The 26982-nt window shown below is 42.0% G+C and overlaps 1 protein-coding gene and 1 non-coding gene across 4 annotated transcripts in view; one reads left to right on the plus strand and one right to left on the minus strand.

The window, feature by feature from the left end:
• The first annotated feature begins 273 nt into the window (after positions 1–273).
• DRAM1 (DNA damage regulated autophagy modulator 1) overlaps positions 274–26982 on the plus strand; it is a 122519-nt gene continuing 95810 nt past the window's right edge. For 2 of the 3 annotated variants that reach the window (XM_058308631.2, XM_058308630.2), the window contains exon 1: positions 427–654. In XM_058308631.2, the coding sequence (XP_058164614.1) occupies positions 524–654 (131 nt within the window). In that variant the 5' untranslated portion in view covers positions 427–523. Of the gene's footprint in view, positions 655–26982 lie in introns of all 3 variants that reach the window. The other variant, XM_058308628.2, reaches the window with a different exon arrangement.
• TRNAG-UCC (transfer RNA glycine (anticodon UCC)) lies at positions 20863–20937 on the minus strand. Its single transcript has one exon. It is a non-coding gene; the product is annotated as a tRNA-Gly (tRNA).

Consider the following 26982-nt stretch of genomic DNA (forward strand, 5'->3'; position numbering starts at 1 on the left):
CGCGCGGGGCCGGCGTCTCCCCCGCGACGCGCGGGCGCCTGGCCCTGGACGGGAGGGACCCTCGGGGCTCGAAGCCCGGCACCCCGGAAACCCCGCGGGCAGGAGGGGCCGGGCGGAGGGCGCCCACTTCTCCCGAGTTGCGCAAGAGCTGAGGCGCGCGCGGGCGGCCGGGAGGGGCGGCCGGTCCCGCCCGCGCCGACCCCCGCCGCGGGTCCGAACCAAAAGCGAAAGGAGCCGGCCCGCCGCGGCCCGGCGGGCTCCCGCGTCGCGCCCGCGGGGACGCCGCCGCGCGCCCCCCGTCGGCCCCGGGGCCGCTTTGTGACTTCACGCGTTTCGCAACAAGCCGGGGCAGCCCGCGCCCCACCCCGCCCCGGCCGCCGCCGCGCCGCTAGCAGCCTCGCTCCGCCGCCCGCGCCTGCCCGCCCTCCCGGGCCGCCTCGCCCGGCCGTCGCGGAGCCTGCGCCCGCCCGCCGTGTGCGCGCCCCGGCCCCACTGGGCGCAGCGCTCTGCGGACCGCGGCGCGATGTGGTGCTTCCTGAGGGGCATGGCCTTCGTCCCCTTCCTCCTGGTGACCTGGTCGTCCGCCGCCTTCATTATCTCCTACGTGGTCGCCGTGCTCTCCGGGCACGTCAACCCCTTCCTCCCCTACATCAGGTGAGGGGCAGGGTGGGTGGCAGGGGCCGGGGACCTGGCAGAGGGATGGTGGGGGAGCGCCTCTGGGGAGGAAGGAAGAGGCATCCCGGGCAAAGAGGACGGAGCGCCCCTGCGATGTGTAGGGAGGCTGGGGGGGGGGGGGTGGTGGAGGCGAGCACCACTGACTTGACGTTGAACACTGAACAGTGGCACCAGGAGGCGTTCCAATGGTAGAACTTTTCAGACTGGCTGTGGGACAGAACCTTGGGAAGATGCTTTGGCGACACGAAACAAAGGGAAGCTCCTGTAGTTGTCATTTACTGAGTGTGTGAGAGGTAGATCCAGGCCCTGTGTTAAACAGCACACATTTCACCTCTCGACCTCCCAATGAAGAGAGGGTCTAGGCCCATTTCTCATGCAGGGAAACTGAAGTTTAAGCCAATGACAAAATGTCATCAATGTGATGCTGATGTCACAGCTAGTAAATGGTGGTGGCAGAATTCACACCCAGATCTGTCCCATGCCAAAGACAACCCTTAGTGACCTCTGGGTCCTTGGGAGTCTGGCTTAAGCTTCTCCCTTGGTGGAGCTGCCCACGGTCCCTCTGGGGACTGCACTTCCAAAGTCAGAGCCCTCAAATTGTCAACACTTTGTGCCATCTCTTGTCATTTTGCTGTTTTACTTTTCATGTGTTTTGGCCTCCACCTTCCCAGAGGGTCACTTTGTGAGTGCCAGGTACAAAGTAGTGACTCACCCTGTATTTTTCCCAGCTCTGTGCCTTGCCCAGGGTAGGCATCCCTTAAATAATATGATTCATTCTTATCTAAATGGGGTGACTTTTGTGGGTCTGCAAAATTTGGCTGGGAAGTTGATAAGAGTTGGTGATGCCAAAGTGTTTTACCAATCCGTGATGGAGGTTGTAGAGCCTCTCCCTCCCTGAGAGTGAACAATGTCCTGTACTGGTTTTTTTGGGGTGGCAGAGGTAGGTGTTTTACCAATCCGTGATGGAGGTTGTAGAGCCTCTCCCTCCCTGAGAGTGAACAATGTCCTGTACTGGTTTTTTTTTGGGGTGGCAGAGGTAGGAAGGGAGAGAGGCTAGAGGGAGCAAGAGTTTAAAGATGCAAAGAAGAGAGCAATATGGAAAATCGTGTAGAGAAACATATCTGCAGTAACAGTTTTGGTTTTGCCCACGCAAGAAAAGACGTTCTATACATTGAGGAGACTTTTCCATGGGGACTTGTGCCCCCGCAGAAACGTGGGCTTGTTTTCTCATTGGCGTATCCGTCCCAAGTGCCAGTGTCTCACTCCTCTCATTTCTGAAGCATGGTAGATCCTTAGACTTGAGTAAAAAGAAAGAGCTGCTGTCCCCGTGATACTTTTTATTGAGAGAATAGTAGCTGGGTTTGCTCTCCAGAGCCGAAGTTCAGGGACAAACAATATTTGATACTCCTTAACTAGTCTGTCAGGGACAGGGTTGGGGTCTTTGTGGGGGTGTCTGATGTCACTGAAATGAAGGCATTTAGGAAAGGGAAAATAAGTGACAGGACTTGTGAGAGGCTCACACCCCAGACACTCCAAGGAGATAGGGTCTTAAATTTAGTAACAAAAGGAACCTTTCAGGACCAGCAGAATAATAGCAGACTAAGGGGATGAGATTATCCCCTAGTTGCTGGGAGGCATCAGCCAGCAGACATGTCTATTGATTGTCCACATGTGCCTGGAGCTTTGGGGTTACTTACTTTCTCTATGATGTGAGCAGTTGGAGCACTGGATTACCTTTGCCTTTTCTAAAAAACCAACCTGTTGAGGCAAGGGCAAGATGTAGAAAAGAACAAGATGTCTAGAAGCGATGGGAGTAATGCCACAGGGGCTCTCAGGAACTTCTCCATTTGACCCACAAACATCTGATCTCATCTCTTAAAACTGAGCTCTGATGGCAATGTGTCCCACTCTCCCCACCTCTAACCTCCCAACCCCCCCACCCCTTGCATTTCTCCCAGCCACACTGAACACCTTACTATGTCTTTTTTTTTTTTAAGATTTATTTTTATTTATCCGCCCGCCCCATCATTGTTTTGCCGTTGCTGTCTGCTCTGTGTCCATTTGCTGTGTGCTCTCTGTGTCTGCTCTTCTCTTTAGGAGGCACTGGGAACCCAACCCGGGACCTCCCATGTGGTAGGGGAAGCCCAGTTGCTTGAGCCACATCTGCTTCCCCTTACTATGTCTTGAATGCACCAGGTATTTCCAACTCATGGCCTTCTCCTTAGCTGTTCTCTCTCCCAGAGCACTTTTCCTCCAGATAATGCTAGCTTTTCTCCTTTAACTCATTCAAGTCTTTTTTCAATATTATCATATCAGTGAGGCCTTCCCTGATCAAACTATTTAAAAGTGCACCCTCATATTCCTGATCCCCCATATCCAGTCTTATTATTCACCATAGCACCTACCACCTTCTAACTATATAGTTTTCTTATTTATTACTTTGAGTGTCTTTTTCTGCACTGGAATGTAAGCTCCGTGAAGACTCTCAGTAAATGTTGAGTGAATATTTCTTGAGCTTGTGCTGTGGATATCATTATTCTGCTGCCACGTTTGTGCCCTAGGGCAGAACAGACCCCTTTTGGGAATGGTAAATAGATCATTTGGTTGGTCAGTAATTTGCATGGTTCTCAGGATGAGAATCTTTTTTTCCCCTTTATTATCTTTTTTTTAATGATACATAAATCACACAAAATGTTACATTAAAAAATATAAGGGGTTCCCGTATACCCCACTCTCCACACCCCCACTCCTCCCACATCGACAACTTCTTTCATTCGTGTGGTACAGTCATTACATTTGATGAGTACATTTTGGAGTGGATGAGAATCTTTTACACACTAATGATGCCCAACCAACCTGCTGTTGCTCTGATGCTTTTAGCATAGTTGAACACTTTACATAAGAGCATTCTGCTTTATATAAGAGCCAGAACCATAAGGAGGCCCTCCTTCCAATATATCATGGAACCCAATCAGGTTCCTCTTAGATATTTTCTTCTCATGACATTGTTACTTTTCAGTATATTAGATAAAGGGACAGACAGCCCTTAGACATATGAAAAGATGCTCAACTCTTGAACATTTTAAAATTTAAATTTAAAGTTTTCAATTTGAAGAAAAACTTCAAAGTAACACCCAACCAAAGCCTTGTTTTTATCCACTGAATTAGCAGGAAACCAGGTGTTGAATAACACTATCGATGAGAATTTGAGAAAACATGTTCTGACATGCATTGTGGATGGGAATGTAAATTGAAGCAGTTCTACGGAGGGACACACACACTCCCCATTGATGCAACAATTTCTCTTTTGGAAATGTATGCTACAGGTATACATGGCCATGTGAAGAATGGTATAGCTACAAAATTACTCATAGCATTGCTTTTAATAACAAAAAATTGGAAATAATAGTTATGTCCATCAACAGAAGAATGACTACATAAATAATTTATCCAAAGAATACCTCAAGTGAAATTTCTCTATTCATAGCAAACTTCCTTTATTATCATCAATGCATTAGTATCAGGAAATCTCCAAGAAAATAGCAAGATGCATCACAAAGTATGCTACCACTAGTGGAAAAAGAAAGGAGAAAAGTAATATATATTTGTATTTTCTTACAAAAAGGAACTAGTAAAAAGTGGTTTTATCTGTGTATAACAGAGGGAGAAGGTTGTGGTCAGCCAGACTTGAGTAGATGGGGGAGTGAGAGGTGGCATAAGGATGCAAATAAGACTTTCTGGCATACTTTCTGTTTGCTATTTATTTTTCAGCCAAATGGATGGGTTTCCTAAAAAAAAAAAAAAAAAAAAAAGGGATTCAAACAAACACTACATTTAACAAGTAGGAATAGCATAACACAAAATTTCTATATTATGAAGCCATTTATTCAAAAGATGTCAAAATCCAAGCCGAGCACAAATAAATGTAAACCTCAAAAGAATAGATTTTTGCAAAGCAACACCCATAAACACATAAACTTGATAGGTTCTTATATTTCCTCTGGCTAAATCCTACAGGTTATCTTGAATCTACTTCTTATAGCTGGTGAACTTTTATAGCCTCTTCTCTGGCACATGTCCCATGCTTTCAGAATATTCAGTGGCCTTTCCTCTTAATGTTTTACCAATTCTAAATGCTGATACTGCTTTTTAAATTACACTTGTCTCACTCTTTGTGCAAATACGGTTTTGTTGGACAGATTATGATCTTTGGCTACCCTCATTGTTCCTTCTTATGGCCACAATCCGTCCTAAGTGATATGCAGAAAAATGGGTCTTCTAGAATTAAGCCACTTTAAAAAGGGCACCAAAATTTTGTAGTCTTTAACTACAAAATTGAAACTAAAAACTAGGAAAATAACTTTTATGTTGTATTTAGTTATTTGTAATTTAGGTTATAATCACAATGATATGCTAATTCTTAAAATGAACAAATAATGATTCAGTTGCTATTTTTTAAGGGGGGTTGCATATTTTTCCAATACTTTATGATTGAAAGATACACAGCCCTTTATTTCACATTCGGCTTTTCTTTTCTAAAGATTTAATTAATTTTCCCCCACCCCCTTCATTTGTTGTTTGCATTTCCTGTGTCTGTTGTGTACCAGTCTTCTTTTAAGGAGGCACTAGGAACTGAACCCAGGGCCTTCTATGTTATAGGTGGGAGCTCAACCACTTGAGCCACATCTGCTTCCCTCACATTTGGCTTTTGAAGGGAGCTATGAAGAGATAAATTTTTGAAAAATGTTTGATGTCTTTAATCTACCCAAGGGTCATTCATTTTTTTTCTTTATTCTTTTTTTAATTATTGGTAATATATATATAACACAAATTTCCCATTTTAACCATGTTCAAATATCCAATTCTATGGTATTATATTCACAAGGCAGTGCTGCCATCATCATCATTCATTACAAAAACTTTTTTTGATCACCTCAAACAGAAACTGTAACCATTAAGCAATAACTCTCTGTCTCCCACTCCTGATATCTAGTGATCTCTAATCTGCTTTCTGTATCCATGAATTTGCATATCTAAATATTTTATATAAGTGAAATCATACAGTATTTGTTCTTTTATGTCTGGCTTATTATGTGATGTCTTCAGGTTCATTCATGTTGAAGCATGTATCAGAACTCCATTCTTTTATATGGATAAATACTATTCCACTGTATAACTGTATCACATTTTATCTTTTCATTTATTGTTGGACACATGAATTATTTCCACTTTTTGGTTATTGCAAGTAATACTGCTATGAACATTGGCATACAATTATCTGTTTAAGTTACTGTTTGTTTTTTAATAACTTTTTTTAAAAGATTTATTTTATTTCTCTCCCCTTGCCCTGCACTGCCCCCCATTGTCTGCACTCTTGTGTCAATTCACTGTGTGTTCTGTGTCCACTTGGATTCTCAGCGGGACCAGGAATCTGTGTCTCTTTGTTGCATCATTGTGCTGCATCAGCTCTCCAGGTGTGCGGCACCACTCCTGGGTGGGCTGCACTTTTTTTGCACAGGGTGGCACTCCTTGCGGGGCGCACTCCTTGCCCGTGGGGCTCCTCTACATGGGGACACCCCTGTGTGGCATGGCACTCCTTGTGCATGGCAGCAGTGTGCATGGGCCAGCTGCCACATGGGCCAGGAGGCCCTGGGTTCGAACCCTAGACCTCTTATATGGTAGGTGGACGCTCTATCAGTTGAGCCACATCTACTTCCCTTAAATAACTTTTTATTTCAAATTAAAAAAAACAAAAAACAAAACAACAACAGAAAAAGGCAGCTCAACAAGTTATGAAAGCATTATTCCTAAAAGTTCTGTCCAGGCACTTTTATCTCATCTAATTTCAACTACTAACTCAATTGTTCCTCTAGAGTTCAGAAAGACACAGCTGAACACAGATTAGTTAAATGATATAGTCAAGGTCTCTTTACTAATGAAAAAAATGAAGAGAAAAAAAAGCTTGATCATATTCATATCTCACAAAGCCAAACCCCATATTCTTTTTTTTTTTTTAATCTTAGGCATTAGTATAGTACGAATTTTGCTTTTGCTACAAAAAACACTACAATGTTTTTACTAACTATAGTCTATAAATTACATTAGTTGTATTTTCCCATGTATCACTGCATTCTTAACAGCTTGTAGTAGAAAAACTTTCCTTTCCTGTATTTGTATTATTAACCACAGTCCTTATCTATTGCTAAAATCATTGTTATACATTCCCTATCTTAGCCTCCAGCTATCCTTCAACTAATGTTAAACTCTCTAGACTACCCTTTCAGCCACAATCACATCCATAAATCAATAGTGTTGATTTAAGTGTAACTTAAAGTAACAGTTAAGTTACTGTTTTCAATTCTTTTGCATATATAGGGAGAAGTGGGATTGCTGTGTGGTATGATAATTCTATACTTAACTTTTTTAGGAAATGTCAAACTGTTTTCTTAGCTACTGCCATATTTTACATTCCCACCAGCAATGCATGAGAGTTCTAATTTCTCCACATCCTCACAACACTTATTTTCCATTTTTAAAAATAATGACAATTCTAGTGGGCAAGAAGTGGGATCTCATTTCTCTAATGACTAAAGATGTTGAATATCTTTTCATGTGTTTATGGGCTATTTGTATATCATCTTTGAAAAAATATCTATTCAAGTCTCAAGAGCCATTCTTAATTTATGCGTAAGGATATTGATGTTTGTTGTTGGTCTCATGCAGAACATAAGCTCCCTGAAGATAGAGATTTGGAGTGTGTTCACTGCTGTATTTCTAGCACCTATAACAGTGTCTGGCATATAGTAGGTACTCAGTAGATATTGCTTGAATAGTGAATAAGATTATGTCACAGGGGCCTGTGTTACTAACTCTATTCTTGTCAGTGGCACCTGGAATCTGTGTCTCGTTTTTGTTGCATCATCTTGTTGTGTTAGCTCTCTGTGTGTGTGGCACCATTCCTGGGTAGGCTGCACGTTTTTGCGCTGGGTAGCTCTCCTTAGGAGGGGCACTCCTTGCGCATGGGGCTCCCCTACACGGGGGACACCCCTGTGTGGCAGGGCACTCCTTGTGTGCATCAGCACTGCACGTTGGCCAGCTCCACACGGGTCAAGGAGGTCTGGGGTTTGAACCGGGAACCTCCCATGTGGTAGGTGGACACCCTATCCGTTGGGCCAAATCCACTTCCCTTAACTATAGCAGTTTGATATAATTGATGAATTCCAAAAAGAAATATTGGATTATGTTTGTAATCTGAACTGTACCTGGGCATGATTGAGTTATCATTAGGGCATGGAGTCCCCACCCAGTCCCCACCCATTCCCCAGCCCTTGTTGGTTGGAGACTCACAGATAAAAGGCGTTGCAAAGGACAGAGTTGGAGCTTTTGATGCGAGGGTTTTTGATGTTGGAGTTTGATGCTGAAGACTTAAGCAGGAGCCCAGGGGTGTAAGCTCACAGAGGAAAGAGAAGCTAGCCCCAGGAAGAAAGGAACCTTGAACCCAGAGAAAAGCAAACCCTAGGAACGTAGGAACCCAAGGAAGCCTGAACCCTCGCAGACATTGGCAGTCATCTTGCTCCAAATAGACCTTGGTGAGGGAAGTAACTTGTGCTTTATGGCCTGGTATCTGTAAGTTCCTACCCTAAATAAATGCCTTTTATAAAAACCAACTAATTTCTGGTATTTTGCATCAGCACCCCTTTGGCTGACTAGTACACTAACCTTGTCAGTTTTCTCCTTTTTAATTGTTAATTGGTTCTGCCAACCCCTAATTTATTCATTGACTTTGGTTCTAAGCCTGCCTTCTCCTATACCATATTCGCTGACTTCATGAATTCTTCCATGTTTTACAAGATTGTAATTTCACTTTAAAATTAATTTAACTTCTCTTCTGTTGTTGGATATTTACATTTGGTAACCATACAAGAGGGATTGAGGTGGTGTTAAGAGCAATAGCTTTGGAATAGGCGGCCTCATTATAATATGACTCCATCATATGCTCCAACTGTATGAGCTTGGACAAGTTACCTTGCTGCTATATAGTTATTAATAGTACCCACCTGGTGAGGTGGTTGTGAGGACTAAATGAGTTAGTGTATGAATTTTTTAAAAAGATTTTATTTATTTATCCCCCTGCCCTCGTCCCCACCCCGCCCTGGTTGTTTTGCATTCTCTCTCTGCTCTCTGTGTCCATTCAGTGTGTGTTCCTCTGTATCTGCTTGTCTTCTCTTTAGGCAGCACTGGGAACTCATCCTGGGATTTTCCAGAGCGGGAGAGAGATGCTCAATCTCTTGTGCCACCTCAGCTCCCTGGTCTTCTGTGTCTCTTTTTTTTTGCTGTGTCTCTTATTGTCTCTCTGTCTCTGTCTCTCTCTCTTTTTAACTATTTTGTATACATTTAATAATGTAATATTTAAAATATAAACAATTAAAAGTTAAGAAAACATAGTTGAATAAAGACATATATTGCTCATTTAAATGTACTGGATACATAATAAAAATTTTTTAATCATACAGTATGTTACACAATATATTTGGTTCATAGTAACACAGTCATACAGTATTTGTCCTTTTGTGTCTGACTTGTTTCACTCAATATAATGTCCTCCAGGTTCATCCATGTTGTCATATGTTTTATGACTTCATTTCTTACAGCTGCATAATATTCCATTGTGTGAATAGACCACAGTTTGTTTATCCAATCATTGGTTGATAGACACCTGTGCTGTTTCCAACTTTTGGCTATCATGAATAATGTTCCTATGAACATCGGTGTGCAGATGTCTGTTCTTGTCCCTGCTCTCAGTTCTTCTGGGTATATACCCAGTAGTGGTACTGCAGGGTCACATGGCAAGTCTATATTCAACCTCTTTAGGAACTGCCAAACTGTCCTCCACAGTGGCTGCACCATTCTGCAGTCCCACCAACAGTGAATAAGTATTCCTATCTTTCCACATCTTCTCCATTAGTTGTAGTTCTCTTTTTAATAGTGGCCATTCTTTTTTTTGTGTGTGTGTGATTTTTTAAAAAAAATTATTCCCTGCCCCTTGCAGCTTGCTTGCTGTCTGCTCTCTGTGTCCATTCCCTGCACATTCCTCTGTGTCTGCTTGTCTCCCTTTGTCGTGTCATATTGCCTGCTCCAGCTCTCCATGGGCGTAGGCTATCAGCTCTCTGTGGGCACAGGCCAGCTTGCCTTCACAAGGGGGCCCTGGGAATTGAACCCAGGACCTCCCATGTGGTAGACGGGAGCCCAGTCGGTTGAGCCACATCTGCTTCCCTAGTGGCCATTCTGATAGATGTGAAATGACATTTCATAGTTTTGATTTGCATTTCCCTAACCATTAGTGATGTTGAGGATTTCATGTGTTTTTTTGCCATTAATATTTCTTCTTTGGACAAATGTCTATTCAAGTCTTTTGCCTATTTTTAAATTGGATTGTTTGTCTTTTTATAGTTGAGTTGTAAACATCTCTTTATATATCCTGGATATTAAATCCTTATCTGACAAGTGATTTCCAAATATTTGCTCACCCTGTAGACAAAGTCCTGGGAGGTACAAAAGTGTTTAATTTTGAGGAGGTCCCATTTATTTTTTTCTTTTGTTGCACGTGCTTTGGGTATAAGGTCCAAGAAACCACCACCTACTACAAGGTCTTGAAGATGTTTCCCTACACTTTCTTCTAGTAGTTTTATGTCCTGGCTTTTATATTTAGGTCTTTGATCCATTTTGAGTTGATTCTTTTATAGAGATAGGGGTCCTCTTTCATTCTTTTGGTTATAGATATACTATTTTCCCAGAACCATTTTTTGAAAAGACTGTTTTGTCCCGTTAACATGGACTTGGTAGGTTTGTTCAAAACCAGTTGACTGTATAGGTGAGGGTTTATTTCTGGGTTCTCAGTTCTGTTCCACTGATTGATGTGTCTATCTTACCATGCTGTTTTGACCACTGTAGCTTTGTAATATGTTTCAAGGTGAGGCAGTGAAATTCCTCCTATATAGCTCTTCTTTTTCAGAATGCTTTTGGCTGTTCAGGTGCACTTTCCCTTCCAAATGAATTTGGTAATTGTCTTTTCTGATTCTGTAAAGAAAGCTGTTGGGATTTTGATTGGTATTGCATTGAATCTATAAATCAGTTCGGGTAAGATTGACATCTTCGCGTTATTTATTCTTCCAGTCCATGAACATGGAATGTCTTTCCATTTGTTTAGGTCTTTTAAAATTTCTTTTAGCATTGTTTTGTAGTTTTCTGCATATAGGTCCTGTACTTCTTTAGTTAAATTAATTCCTAGGTGTTTGATACTTTTTGTTGCTATTGAAAATGGAATTTCCCCCCTGACTTCCCCCTCAGATTGTTCAATACTACTGTACAAAAACATTACTGGTTTTTGTGTCTTGATCTTGTATCCTGCCACTTTGCTGAACTCATTTATTAGCTCAAGTTGCTTTGTTATGGATACTTCAGAATTTTCTAAGTACAAGATCGTGTCATCTGCAAACAGTGAGAGTTTATTTTCTCTTTTCCTATTTGGAAAAGAAAAAAAAATTTTTTTTTCTTGTCTAATTGCCCTAGCTAGAGCTTCTAGTGCAATTTTGAATAACAGTATTGACAGTGGGCATCCTTGTCTTGTTCCTGATCTTAGAGGGGAAGCTTTCAACCTTTCGCCATTGAGTATGAGGCTGGCTCTGGATTTTTCTTATATGCCTTTTATCATATTGAGGAATTTTCCTTCTGTTCCTATCTTTTCACATTTTTTAAAAAATCAAAAATGGATGCTGGGTTTTGTCAAATGCCTTTTCTGCATCATGAGATGATTATGTGGTTTTTTTTTTTCCTTCAATTTGTTAATGTGGTGTATTATGTTGATTGCTTTTCTTATGTTGAACCAGCCTTGCATACCAGGAATAAATCCACTTGGTTGTGATGTATAAGTCTTTTGATATGCTGTTAGATTCGATTTTCAAATATTTTTTTGAGAATTTTTGCATCTATGTTCATTAGAGAGATTGGTCTGTAATTTTCTTTTCTTGTAGTATCTTTATCTGGCTTTGGTATTAGGGTGATGTTAGCTTCATAAAATGTGTTGGGTAATTTTCCCTCTTCAATTTTTTGGAAGTTTAAACAGGATTGGTGCTAATTCTTTTTGAAATGCCTGGTGGAATTCACCCATTAAAACCATCTGGTCTTGGAATTTTCTTTGCTGGGAGATTATTGATGACACATTCAATCTCCTTAAATGTGATTGGTTTGTTAAGTTCCTGTATTTTTTGTAGCTTCAGTGTAGGTTGTTTGTGCATTTCTAGGAATTTGTTCATTTCGTCTAGATTGCCTAGTTTGTTGGCATACAGGTTCTCATAATATCCTTTATTGGGAAGCAGACTTGGCCCAATGGATAGGGCATCTGCCTACCACGTGGGAGGTCCGTGGTTCAAACCCCAGGCCTCCGTGCGGAGCTGGCCCTTGCTGATGTGCGCAAGGAATGCCCTGCCATGCAGGGGTGCCCCCCACTTAGGGGAGCCCCACGTGCAAGGAGTGCACCCCATAAGGACAGCTGCCCAGTGCAAAAGAAAGTGCAGCCTGCCCAGGAATGGCGCCGCACACACGGAGAGCTGACACAACAAGATGATGCGACAAAAAGAAACACAGATTCCCAGTGCCGCTGATAAGGATAGAAGCGGTCACAGAAGAACACACAATGAATGGACACAGAGAGCAGACAACTGAGGGGGGAGGGGAAGGGGAGAGAAATAAATAAAAAATAAATCTTAAAAAAATATCCTCTATGATTATTTTTATTTCTATGGGGGCATTGTAACTTCCCCTCTTTCATTCCTGATGGTATGTATTTGCATCGTCTCTTTTTTTCTTTGTTAGTCTAGCTAGGGTAGGGGGTTGTCAATTTTATTGACTTTCTCAAAGAACCAGCTTTTGGTTTTATTGATTTTCTCTATTGTTTTTTTGTTCTCAATTTCATTTATTTCAGCTCTAATCTTTATTATTTCTTTCCTTCTGCTTGCTTTAGGATTGGTTTGCTGTTCTTTTACTAGTTTCTTTAGTTGTTTGATTAAATCTTTGAGTTTAGCTCTTCTTTTTTAATATAGGCATTTAGGGCTATAAATTTCCCCCTCAAGACTATATTTGCTGTATCCCATCAGTTTTGATAAATTGTGTTCTCAATTTCACTTGTTTCAGTATACTCACTGATTTCACTTGCAATTTCTTTTTTGACCCACTTATTTAGGAGTGTGTTGTTCAGCCTCCACACATTTGCACGTGTCTTTTTTCTTGTCTATTATTGATTTCCAGTTTCATTCCATTATGATCAAAGAAGGTGCTTTGCATAATCTCAATCTTTTTATATTTATTGAGAGCTGCATTGTGCCCTAACATGTGGTCTATCCTGAAGAAAGGTCCATGGGCACTTGAGAAGGATTTGTAACCTGCTGCATTTGATGCAGTGTTCTGTGTGTGTCTGTTAGGCCTGGCTTGTTTATCATATTTTTCAAGTTCTCCGTTTCCTTTTGATCTTCCTTCTAGTTCTATCTAATGATGTGAGTGGGGTGTTGAAGTCTTCAGTGACTATTGCAGAGATGTCTATTTCTCCCTTCAGTTTTCCCAAAGTTTGTTTCATGTATTTTGGGGCACCCTGGTTAGGTGCATAGATATTTATGATTGTTATATCTTCCTTTTGGATTGTCCCTTTTAATAATATGTAATGGTCTTCTGTGTCTCTTATAACTTTTTTGCATTTAAAGTCTGTTTTGTCCAATATTAGTATAGCTACCACTGCTCTTTTCTGGTTACTATTTGTGTGGGGTATCTTTTTTTTTTTTAATATAATTGCCATGTGTTATTTATTTATTTATTATCTATTTATTTATTTCTCTCCCCTTCCCCCCCCCCCCAGTTGTCTGCTCTCTGTGTCCATTCGCTGTGTGTTCTTCTGTGACCACGTCTGTCCTTATCAGCGGCACCGGGAATCTGTGTTTCTTTTTGTTGCGTCATCTTGTTGTGTCAGCTCTCCGTGTGTGCGGCGCCATTCCTGGGCAGGCTGCACTTTCTTTTGCGCTAGGCGACTCTCCTTATGGGGTGCACTCCTTGCACGTGGGGCTCCCCTAAGTGGGGGACACCCCTGTGTGGCGGGGCACTCCTTGTGTGCATCAGCTCTGCGCATGGGCCAGCTCCGCACGGGTCAAGGAGGCCTGGGGTTTGAACCGCGGACCTCCCATGTGGTAGGCGGACGCCCTATCCATTGGGCCAAGTCTGCTTCCCAAAAGAGGATATTATGAGAACCTGTATGCCAACAAACTAGGCAATCTAGATGAAATGAACAGATTCCTAGACATGCACAAACAGCCTACACTGAAGCATGGCAGGGCACTCCTTGCGCGCATCAGCACTGCGCATGGGCCAGCCCTCCAATCTTTCACTTTCAGCCAGTTTGTATTCCTGGGTCTAAGGTAAGTTTTTTGTAAGCAGCATATCAATGGCTCATGTTTCAAAATCCATTCTGTCAGCCTGTATTTTTTTATTGGAGAGTTTAATCATTCACATTCAATGAAATTACTGTAAAGGCACTAGTTACTTTCTCCATTTTATTCTTTGGTTTTCATACATCATATCTTATTTTTGTCTGTCTGTTTTTTTTTTTTTTTTCAGGCTCTGAGGCTTCCTTTATATTTCCTGCAAAGGTGGATTCTGTTTTGCTTCTTCCTTGCGGCTCTGAGAATTTTCTCTTTATCTCTGAGATTTTTTTTAAAGATTTATTTCTCTCCCCTTCCCCCGCCCCCCCCCCCCATTTTCTGCTCTCTGTGTCCATTCGCTGTGTGTTCTTTTGTGTCTGCTTGTATTCTTGTCAATGGCACCCAGACACTGTGTCTCTTTTTGTTGCGTCATCTTGCTGCGTCAGCTCTCCGTGTGTGCAGTGCTACTCCTGGGCAGGCTGGACTTTTTTTGTGCTGGGCAGCTCTCCTTACGGTGTGCACTCCTTGCGCATGGGGCCCCCCTATGCGGGGGCACCCCTGTGTGGAATGGCAGTCCTTGCCGTGGCAGCACTGTGTGTGGGTGAACTTACCACACGAGTCAGGAGACCCTGGGGATCGAACCCAGAATCCTCTGTATGGTAGACGGATGCTCTATCAGTTGAACCACGTCTGCTTCCCCTACATATTTTTTAATTTTCCCTGATTGGAATGTATTGGTTGCAACACAGATGGGATCGATGTGATAGAGCTTCCCATCTGGAGGCCATGAGCCTTGTAATTCAAACTTTCTCTGAGACAGTTCTCCAACCTTCTCTGGCGGCCCTCTCCCTTTTCTCGGGTTGGAAATACTTCCACTCCCCTCTGAGTCCTCAATAATCAGTCCCTGTTGGTAAGGGAGGAGATTGGGAGGGTTGTATATCTTTAGCTCCTTGCTGGCTTCCAAGGCAAACAATGGTGCAGTCCCACCTGGCCTGGAAGGGCTCATGGGACACAGCAGACCAAACTTGTGGGTCAGAAGCCTTAGGCTGTGTCCCTCTCTCTCCCCTTTCCTGCAGTGGTAGATCCCTGGATCCGCCTTTGTCTGTAGTCACAGAGGCCGGAGAGTTCTAAAGTGTTTTTAGTGTGGGGCATGGTGCCGGCAGCAGCAGCCTCTGGTTTCAATTCACAATTCTGTCATCATGATTTCCTTCCTTTGTCCCTCTCTGCTCTGGGCAGTGTTCACCCTTCACCTGGTGTCCTAAACCCTTTTCTAGGCTGTCCCAGCTTGTTCTCTAGCTATTTTTCTGGAGGAGAAGAGAGTCCCGAGTCCTTCTAGTCTGCCATCTTCCTGGAAGCATTTTTTTTTTTTAAATTTAAATATTTTTATTTAACCCAATATATCCAAAATATTATTATTTCAAAAGCCTTTTATTTCACTGATAACTAGTATATTCTTTGGAAAGGTGGTCTCAGCATTCACCTTTTTTTTTTTCAATCCCCCATGCCCCAAGATGGCTCTCTTGTCTGTCTGCTTGTTTGCTCGTCTTCTGTAGGAAGCACCAGGAACCAAACATGGGACCTCCCATGTGGGAGGTGGACGCCCAATTGCTTGAGCCACATCCTCTCTCTCATCTTTCATATGGGGCTGAACACCCCTGCCCTAATAGAGCTGTTGACAAGCTCGAGTAAGTTTATATATACAAAAGCCCTTGGAAATATAATACATTCTATGTTTGTTGGCACAGTTACAGCACCCATGTCTGGGAGCATACATGGCAGTGAATGGATTAGAATGCCTACCTAGGGTGGCTCCCCAACTTTCGTATAGGGAAGTCGCTTAGAGCTGAGGTAATTTGAGAATTCTGATACCCTGGGTTCCCATATCCTTTGTGTCTCTTTTTGTTGTGTCATCTTGCTGTGCCAGCTCTTCGTGTGGACCAGCACTCTGTGCGGGCCAGCACTCTGCATGGGCCAGCCCTCTGCTCGGGTCAGTTTGCCATGCAGGCCAACTTGCCTTCACCGGGGGGCCCCGGGAATCAAACCCTGGTGGCTATTCTCTGGGCTGTTTGCTCAGTTTTCCTCCCATCTGTTTCATTGTAGCCTTATCAAATGTCAGGTGTGTTTGTTCCCAATTGTGTTTATGCCAATATTATTTTTTATTGCAATTGTAGGCTTTAACTAAATATATGTAGAAGTGTTGATATGTGATTAAAAAAAAGAATTGTAGTTTCTAAGACAACTGTTGAATGCTAAAGAAACTTTAAAGAAACCAAAACTGGAAATGAGATAATTCATTATGACTGTGATTTATATGCTGGAAAGATATACAGTGGGCTGTACTCATGTAGCAGCCTTGGTCCTACATCAACAGACAGGCAAATGAATGTACATTTATTGCTTGAAGTTAAAATGTTATAGTGTGTACCTAGACATATAATTTTTAATGCTTTCCTGTTTAATAGTGACTTTTACTTCCCCTTTCAACTATAACTAGGCGACTGGGATAATAAATATTTAGATAATGAGCTCTGTGATCATACAGCCTCACATTCTGGTATGTTGTTAATGACTCTTGAGTCGTCACAGTGCAGTCAGTGCTTTTTATCTCCTTTAGTATCCCTAAGCCTAAATATCATAAAGATAAAAAAGCAGGCCTGTCATTTAAAACTTTTAGTTAGAAAAGTATCTTCCCTGAGATGAGCATTTGTAATTTAATATTTTAAATATGTCAAGAAAGCATAACATAAATTAGTTAATTTGAGCAATTAGTTGAATTAATTGTAGAACCCAAACTTTCAGAGTTGGAAAACTAATAGAGGTTAGGAATACAGTGTTGTTAGGCTGCTGAGACAATTGTAAATATATCATTTCAAATTTTAATTTAAATTATCCATTATCATTTAAGTCCATCAAATTTTGTTTTACACTGAACTAAATAAAATTGTCAACTTTTCCCCTCTGTTATTTCTACTAAAAATGACATTAGTGAGGGAATTTTACGGAAGTCTTGACTGATGCAGGGTTGGCAACTTTCAAATATAAGGGAGCAATCTCAATTTGGAACAAAAGTGCTTCACCTAAAAGTTACATACTCCTTGACAGAGATTGCAGAGTTCAGACAGTCCAGAGCATGCACCGAAGAGTTATTGTAAGCCAAGGACATCTTAGTGAAGGCTCTGGAACTGATGCAGGTCTGGTTGTAGATATGTAATAATGTAAACACAAATGAGAATAATAGTTTTAAAGAAACATAATAGAGCACAGTAGAGAAGAATTCCTAAGTTGTGTCCACTGAAATTGGACAGCCTAGATGCACAAGGTATTATACTTTTCTAAGATAGAGTTTCCTCATCTTTAAGATGGGGATGATAAGCATCTTCCCTGTAATATTATTGTCAAGATTAAATATGATGTGCTTGGCCCAGTATAAGCACTGAACAAATGTTAATTTAACTATTATTATTTGTAGCATTAGTACCTGTAGTCCAGACAGAATGGTTTCTAGAGAATTCCCTTAAAAATGCTCCTTAAATCTGACCACTTTTCACCTCTCTCTTCATTACCACCTTGGTCCAGTCCACTGTCACTTCTTGACAAACTACTTCCATGGTCTTCCTCATTCTGTGTTTACCCCACTTGTCTTTGTATAACATTCTTTAAAAGCATCCATCAACTTCACATCATTTTCCTGTTCTCAGCTCTCAATGGCTTCCCATTGTGCTTAGAATAACATCCTTACCATGCCCTAAGGAGCTTTCCATGATCCCTCCCCCCAGTACCCAGGCGCACACACACATCCTCTTTGGACTCATTCCAGTCACAGTGTCTTCCTTGCAGTTCCACCTCAAGGCCTTTGCACTTTGCTGTTTCCTCTGTAAGTTTCCTGGTGCAGGTATTCCAATGCTCATTCCCTCACTTCATTTGGGTCTCTCTTCAAGGTAGCCTGCCCGGAATACCCTGTCCTAAGTAGGCAGCCTACCCATCTCTCCCCGTCTTCTTATCCAGCTTTATTTTTCTTTGCATTACTCATTGCTACTATTTTTTATTTTTATTGCTTCTGTCCTACCACAGAAAAATAAGTTCCACAATGGAGAGCCTTTTTATTTTTTTATTTAAAATGTTTACCAAGGCCAGGGAATGAACCCAGAACCTCATAAAGTCAGAAACTGATGCTTAACCACTGAGCCGCGTTGGCTCCCCCGAGTTGGTTTTTCGTTTGTTTGCTTGTTGTTTGTCTTTGTTTTTTCAGGAGGCACTGGGAACCAAACCTGGGACCTCCCATGTGGAAAGCAGGTGCCTAACCACTTGAGCCACATCTGCTCCCTGGAGCGCCTTTTTCTGTTCTGTTCACCATATATTCCCTGTGCCTTCAAAAGTGCCCGTTATGTAGAAGGCATTCAGTTACAGTGGTGGATATGAATCTTTGCATTTGTGGTTAGATATTAAGTTTCTTGAAAGTGGTGAATTGTTTTCTTTTCATCTTTACATCCCCATCACCTACCATAGTTTGACTCTTAGAAGGTGCTTACTAATTTTAAAAAGTTTGCTAAATGAGTAAATAAAGAGGAAACCTGGGGGGAGGCAGATGTGGCTCAAGTGATTGGGCTCCCATCTACCATGTGGGAGGTCCAGGGTTCAATGCCCAGGGCTCCTGGTGAAGGCAAACTGACCTGTGTAGCAAGATGGCCCACACGGAGTGCTGCTGCACATGGGAGAGCTGCCCCGTGCATGAGTGCTGGCCTGCGCGGACACCTGATGCAGCAGGATCGTGCAGCAGGACGCAGAGGAGAGACAGTAAGGGATGCGGTGGATCGGGGAGCTGAGGTGGCGCAAGAGAATGATTGCCTCTCTCCCACTCCAGAGGGTCCCAGGGTCTTCCCAGAGCTGCCTAGTGAGAATACAAGCAGACGCAAAGAACATGCAGTGGGTGGATGCAGAGCAGACAATGGCGGGAGGGGGGGGGAGAGAAATAAAAAATAAATCTTTAAAAAAAAAGAGGTCATTTGGATTGATTGAGAGAGAGAAAAGAGTAGCTTGTTTACAATTATGAGTAAAAACTTATTAATTTATGTTTTTACTTACTACCATATTCATAAAAATCAAACGGAGTGGATGTAGCTCAAGTGGTTGAGCACCTGCTTCCTGCGTTCAATACCTAGTACCTCCTAAAAAAAATCAAATATACACACAAACATATCTACAGTTGTGAAACAATACCCATTAAACTTTGATGACACAGCACAGAAGAACAAATAGCTAAGATGTTGCTGAACTGAAAGCATTTTCAATAACATTTTAATTTTAAAAGGTCCATGCTTACCAAGTATGATACATTCTTTTGCAACATTTTAAAAATGTATGGTAAATAAAGAACAAAGATAATGGTTGCTACTGATCTTCCTCAAGGGTTCAGCTTAAGGTGGTCTGATTTAACTGCTGGAAGTGTACCAAAAATGGAAATAACATTACTTTCTGATTCTGCTTCTTTTCCACAGAGTAATTTAAAAAATATGCTTGCCACTCAAGAATAATCATCACCAAGTAAAGCTGTCAAAATGTTAGCTCTAATAACTAAAGATATTTAATAGAACCTAATATGGTATTTTATTATACTAATTCATTTTAATTAATACATTTAAATATTGTGTAAAGGAAATGGTCTCTTCTTACTGTTGCATTGTTGTTGTTGTTGTTGTTTTTTTTTAAGCTTATAAGTCCTGATCAAGCTTCCAAGTCGTGTACTTAGGATTTAAGGACAACCTAATACACTGTATGCTGGGAATGTAGATAAAGCATTGTGTCAGCATCTAAGTCCCCCCAAACACACCAGTAACTCCAGGTTTTGGAGTAGTGGAATCACATGCATTGATTTAAAGAACAGAGCTTGGCAAGCTTGGGAAAGGCTTATATTGTTTCCTTTTGAACATCAAGTGGTGCTACACTGGCTAAACCCTGTAAATTAGTTTGGCGAAGGATGTTACATGAACCACTTGGAATTTTCCATGGTCAGCTTAGCTTGTAGAAATAGAAACACAGGAAATGTGGACATCAGCTATTTCCTAGGCACGACCTACCCTAGAAACAACCGTGTGCACATAATGGCTTCAACAGCTTCTAAACTACAGGCTCTCCTTATCCCTGCAGTGGTTTCCAGGAAGTACCTTATTAACAAAGAGGCAAGTGAGGTGGTGGGTGGGCTGGGGGCAGGGTAAGAACCGCAGTGCTTAAACCACAGGTGCATAGTCACGTGGTAGGTGGGAGCTGGGTAGAAAGACTACTTAAGCCAGGTTGGGAGGTAACTGGTTTTGCCTCTCACTGATTCCCCAGGTTCCTGGACCAGTTTTCCGGATCAGGTTCCCAGCTACAGCTTATCTCTTAGAACCCATGGTACTCTTATCTCTGCCCTTAGACAATGGGATTGGTTAGTTTGAGCTTAAAAAGAAAAGGCAATCCATAGGGTCTTTCAGTTACTCCCTTGGTGTTATGTTCACCTGGATTCTAAAATCCATCAGAAACTGTGATGCAAAATCTATTTATGATACAAAATCATAAATTGACTTTTAAGAGCATTTTTCATTGAGAAACAAGAGACCTTTAAATTAAAAAAATTTTTTTGAACTATTGCAAGGAAAAAAAAAACAAAAAAGGAAAGCTCGCAAAAGGCAGCTCAGCAAGTTATGGAAGCATTACTCCTAACAAGTTCTGTCCAGGCACTTTTTTCCCCCCTAGGAGGTACTGGGGATTGAACCCAGAACCTCATACTTGGAAAGCAGGTGCTCAACCACTGAGCTACACCCACTCCCAGTCCAGAGACTTTTATCTCATCCAGTTCTAACTACAAACTCAATTGTTCCTCTAGTGTTCAGAATGAAATTTTTATTTTGAAATAATTTCAAACTTAATCTCCTTAAATCTATAAACACAACCATCTGTCAGTCTAGTTAATCAATCCATTTTCTGAACACTTGAGTATAGCTTGATACGTCATGCTCCTTGAACCCTTAATACTGTCATGACATTTCTTAAGAACAAGAATATTCACTTAATGTATGTTCCTTAAGTACAGTTATCAAGTTCAAGAAATTTAAAATTGATATATAGTGTATAGTCTACATTCAAATTTTTTTCATATGTCCCAATAACTTCCTTTTGAGCCTTCTTTCCTCCATTGTTAAATCTAGGCCATCGTCATATATTGCCTTTAATTACCATTGTCTCTCTTTTTTTCTTCTTCTTCTTCTTTATTTTCTTTTAAATGTTACATTAAAAAAATTTTAGGTCCCCATGTACCCCCCCACCCCACCCACGCCACCCCTCCCACATCAACAACCTCTTCCATCATTGTGGCACATCCACTGCACCTGGCGAATACATTCTGGAGAATCGCTGCAGCACATGGACAGTGGTCCACATTGTAGTCCACACTCTCCCCCAGTCTACCCAGTGGGCCACGACAGGACACACAACGTCCAGCAACCATTGTCTCTTTAGTTGCTGTTTTTTTTTTTGTTGTTAATTGTGGGAACATATACAACGTAAACTTTTACATCTTAATCACTCCCAAGTATATCATTCAGTGGGATTAATCACATTCACTCTCTTGTGGTACCCTTAACTCCTTCCATTATTAAATTTTCCCATCTATCCAAACAGAAACCCTATACCCATTTTACATTAACTCCCTATTTTACCTGCTGCCTGTACCTGGCAATCTGTACTTTAATTTCTGTCTTTATGAGCTTGTATTTTCTTCAGTATTTCCTTGTAGTTATCCTGAGGCTTAAATTCCTAAATCTTTAACAATCTCATTTGCTTTGATACAAGCTTAACTATAATAATATACATAAACTATCTTCCTACACCCTATTGTCCCCCAATCTTTACGTATTTCTCACAAATTACATGTTTATACATCATGAGCTCAAAACCACGGATTTAGCATTACATTTTATGCATTTGCCTTTTAGATCCTGTAGGAAGTAAAAATGGAGTTACAAACCAAAGATACAATAAGTACTAGCACTTATATTTACTTATGTAATTACTCTGACTATAGATCTTTATTTCTTCGTGCTGTTTGATATATTGTCTTATTTTCCTTTCCTTTCAACCTGCAGAACTCTTTAGCATCTCTTTGTAGGGCTGATCTAGTGGTGACAAATTCCCTCACCTTTTGTTTATCTGGGAATGTTTTAATCTCTCCCTCATTTTTGGAAGACAGTTTTGCTCTTACAGCTTGCAGAATTCTATCTTTGGCATTGAGAGACTGTAACATGGCGTGGCATGGGCCTATTTGGATGTATCCTATTTGGAGTTGTTGAGTGTCTTAGATGTGTATATTCATGTCTTTCCTTAAATTTGGGAAGTTTAGAGCCATTATTTGAATATTCTCCTTGCCCCTTTCTCTCTTTCATCTCCTTTTGGGACTTCTACGATGTGTATATTGGTATGTTTAAAAGTATCCCACAGGTTTTTCAGGTTCTGTTCATTTTTTTTTCATTCTTTCTACTCCTCAGACAGAATAATTACAATTGTCTTACATTCAAGTTGTCTGATTCTTTCTTCTGCCAGATCCAATCTGCTGTTGAACCCCTCCAGGGAAGTTTTAGTTTCTATTACTGTGGTCTGTACTTCTGCTTGGTTTCTTTTAATAATTTCCATCTCTCTAAAATCTGTTGTGTCCATCTGTCATTTTCCTGATTTCCTTTTGTTCTTTTGTCCATGTTTTCCTTTAGCTAATTTAGGACTTTTATTTTATTTTATTTATTTTTTGTTGCGTCAGTTCTCCATGTGTGCGGCACCATTCTTGGGCAGGCTGAACTTTCTTTTGCGCTGGGCAGCTCTCCTTACGGGATGTACTCCTTGCGTGTGGGGCTCCCCTACGCGGGGGCACCCCTGCGTGGCACGGCACTCCTTGCGCGCATCAGCATTGTGCATGGGCCAGCTCCACACAGGTCAAGGAGGCCCGGAGTTTGAACTGCAGACCTCCCATGTGGTAGATGGATGCCCAAGCCAAGTCCGCTTCCCAGGACCTCTATTTTAAAGCCTTTGTCTGTGAAGTCCCAGGACTGATCCTCATTGATGGTTCTTTTCTTTTTAAAGATTTATTTATTTATTTATTTATTTATCTATCTATCTATCTATTTATTTATTTATTTCTCTCCTCTTCCCCCCGGTTGTCTGTTCTCTGTGTCTATTTGCTGCGTCTTCTTTGTCCACTTCTGTTGTTGTCAGCAGCATGGGAATCTGTATTTCTTTTTGTTGCATCATCTTGTTGTGTCAGCTCTCCGTGTGTGCGATGCCATTCCTGGGCAGGCTGCACTTTCTCTGCGCTGGGCGGCTCTCCTTACCGGGAACATTCCTTGCCCGTGGGGCTCGCCTACGCGGGGACACCCTGTGTGGCACGGCACTCCTTGCACCCATCAGCACTGCTCATGGGCCAGCTCCACACGGGTCAAGGAGGCCTGGGGTTTGAACCGCGGACCTCCCATGTGGTAGATTGACACCCTATCCACTGGGCCAAGTCCGCTGCCCTCATTGATGTTTTCTCATGCTTTAATCTTCTTTGCCTAGGCCATCACTTCTTGTTTCTTTTATGTTTTATAATCTTTTGTTGAAACTTGGACCTTCTGATATTTCAGTGTATTATATTGCTGAATTTAGACTCTGAGGTGTCAGTGGTGTTAGGACAGGGCTTTCCTTGAATGTCAAGAGATGAGAACAACAACAAAAAGGAGGAGCAAAGAAGAAACACCTCTCCCAGTTTTTATGGATTGACCTGTGCAAGTGGTCTCCTTCAGAGCTTATCCGTACAATGAGTTTGGAGAATAACTCCAGGCCAAATCATAGGGGCCTCTCTGAGTCTTTCTGCATGTGTCTTGTCTTGTTTTGGGCAATTTCATGTGGCTCTAGGAATTCCCTCATTTACACAGTTCTGGATGACCCCTCTTTCCTTGAAGCGGTTTCCTCACAGACATGAGCACTGCACTATTTATTCTACAGCTGGCAATCCCTTGCCCCTAGGAAGCCACTTGACTGCTGTCCCATAGCATTCTGTAGGAATACTAGGTGAGCTTCCTTCTACCTTCAGGGCAAATCCTGGAATGGTGAGTCCCTCAGATTACCACCAGATTGGGCCAGAAGTATATACTCCCAGTATGTGCATGAGGGTTACTTTGCTCCCTCTGGAACTGGAATCTACCCACTGGGAGTGTGCGCCAGCTCTGTGAAGAGATGGTGAGAGGTGGGGGAGAGTCAAGCAGGGTGCCATAAGGTCCTACTGATTTTATTATTGTTGGTATTATTAGAGAGGTTGTAGGAGTATGGAAAAATCATGCACAAAATAGAGTTCCCATATACTCACTCCATTTTTAACATGTTGCATTAGTGTGGTACCTTGGTTACAACTAATGAGAGAATATTATTGTACTATTTAATATAGTCCATAGTTTTCATTAGGATTCACTGTATTGGAAGCGGACTTGGCCCAGGGGTTAGGGCATCCGTCTACCACATGGGAGGTCTGTGGTTCAAACCCCGGGCCTCCTTGACCCGTGTGGAGCTAGCCTATGTGCAGCGCTGATGTGCACAAGGAGTGCTGTGCCACGCAGGGGTGTCCCCGCGCAGGGGAGCCCCACACACAAGGAGTGTGCCCCATAAGGAGAGCCACCCAGCGCGAAAGAAAGTGCAGCCTGCCCAGGAATGGCATCGCACACACGGAGAGCTGACACAACAAGATGATGCAACAAAAAGAAACACAGATTCCTGTTCCGCTGACAACAACAGAAGCAGACAAAGAACATGCAGCAAATAGACACAGAGAACAGACAACTGGGCGGGGGGGGGGGGCAGAAGGGAAGAGAAATAAATAAATAAATAAATCTTTAAAAAAAAAAAGGATTCACTGTATTGTACCATCTCTGCTGCTTTTTTAAAAAGTTTTATTGAGACATATTCACACACAATACAATCCATCTAAAGTGTACAATCAGTGACTTTAAGTATAATCACATTGTTGTGCATTCATCACCACAAAAAATTTAGAACAATTTCATTACTCCAGAAAAAAAAACTCCACACCCCTTAGCAGTCACTTCACAGTCCCTCTAGCCTTCCCCAGCCAGACATAAACACTAATCTAATTCCATCTTTATAAATTGATTTATAGTTACATTTTATATAAATGGAATCATACGATATGTAGTATTTTGTGTCTGGTTTCTTTCACTTAGCATAATGTTTTTTGTTTTTTGTTTGTACCTAATATTAGCATCTTGTAACATTAACATACATAACACTTGTTCCATTTCAAAGAGAAGCAGTCTTATATATATATTACCCATATTCATATTTCACATGAGGTTTTATTATGCTATACAACTCCTTGTTACTTTTTTTTTTAAAGATTTATTTTTAAAAATTTCTCTCCCCCCCCCCCCACCCAGTTGTCTGCTTTCTGTGTCCATTTGCTGTGTGTTCTTCTGTGTCCACTTACATTCTTGTCAGCAGCAGCGGGAATCTGTGTCTCTTTTTTTTTTTCCCTTTATTTTTTTTTAAATGTTACATTAAAAAAATATGAGATCCCCATATACCCCCCATCACCCCTACCCCACTCCTCCCACATCAACAACCTCTTCCATCATTGTGGCACATTCATTGCACCTGGTGAATACATTTTGGAGCACAGCTGCACCACATGGGCAGTAGTCTACACTCTCCCCCAGTCCACCCAGTGGGCCATGGCACGACACACAATGTCCAGCATCTGTCCCTGCAGCACCACCCAGGACAACTCCAAATCCTGAAAATGCCCCCACATCATATCTCTTCTTCACTCTCCCTACCATCAGCAGCTACCATGGCCACTTTCTTCACATCAATACTACAATTTCTTCCCTTACTAATCACAATAGGTCCCCAGGAGAACACCAGTAAGTCCACTCTAATCCATACTCTATTCCTCCATCCTGTGGACCCTGGGATGGTGATGTCCAGTCCCCCTCTACATCAAGAGGGGGCTTAGATTCTACATGGATGATGGCTGCATCATCCATGCAATTCTCCTGGTTGCAGTTGTAGGCACTCTTGCCTCCCTGGTGTGGTGGTTGACCTTCTTTACCTCCCTGTTAGCTGACCAGGGTAAGTCCAATAAACCAGAGGGTAGGAGTTGCAAGTCTGCTGAGGCTCAGGGCCTGGCTGTCACATGGACAGTTCAGAGATTCAGGTCTCCTGAATATACACTAACCCAAATGCCAACCACAGGTCTGGTAGAAGTAACAGAAGAGGCACGTGTAGAAAGGTCATATCTGAGTCCAAATCCATACACTCAGGAACAGAAACTCTAAAATAGGGCCAACTGACATGGCCCTGAACTCCAGAGCCATCTGCCATGACCATAGAACCTGTGGGTCTCTATAGCTCTCAGGAGAATCAGTACCTGGGTTTCTATATACTTTGGCTGTCTCTGGTACTCTGCTGAGGCGTGCGTAAGCATTATCCCTCTGATAATCTCCCTGCTCTTTTTTGGAGACTCATAGCCATATAAACTCATTTGTCCTTTCCATTTCCCCCTTTATTCCAAAGTCAAAAAGCAGTTTTTAACACCTGTTATTCCTTATAGGCTGAGGTATTCTGCTGGTCTGAGTTGACCCTTTTATTCAATGTCTTTTTCTAGTTACATCATCAGCTGGTGCTTGGTAGTAACCCCTTGGTGCCAGGGAGGCTTGTCCCCGGGAGTCATGTCCCATGCTGGGGGAAGGTAATGCAATTACTTGCTGAGTTTGGCTTAGAGAGTGGCCACATTTGAGCAACATGGAGGCTCTCAGAAGGTAACTCTTAGGCACCCTAC

The sequence above is a fragment of the Dasypus novemcinctus genome, chromosome 12 (genome assembly GCF_030445035.2).
Source record: "Dasypus novemcinctus isolate mDasNov1 chromosome 12, mDasNov1.1.hap2, whole genome shotgun sequence".
NCBI classification, from domain to species: Eukaryota; Metazoa; Chordata; class Mammalia; order Cingulata; family Dasypodidae; genus Dasypus; species Dasypus novemcinctus.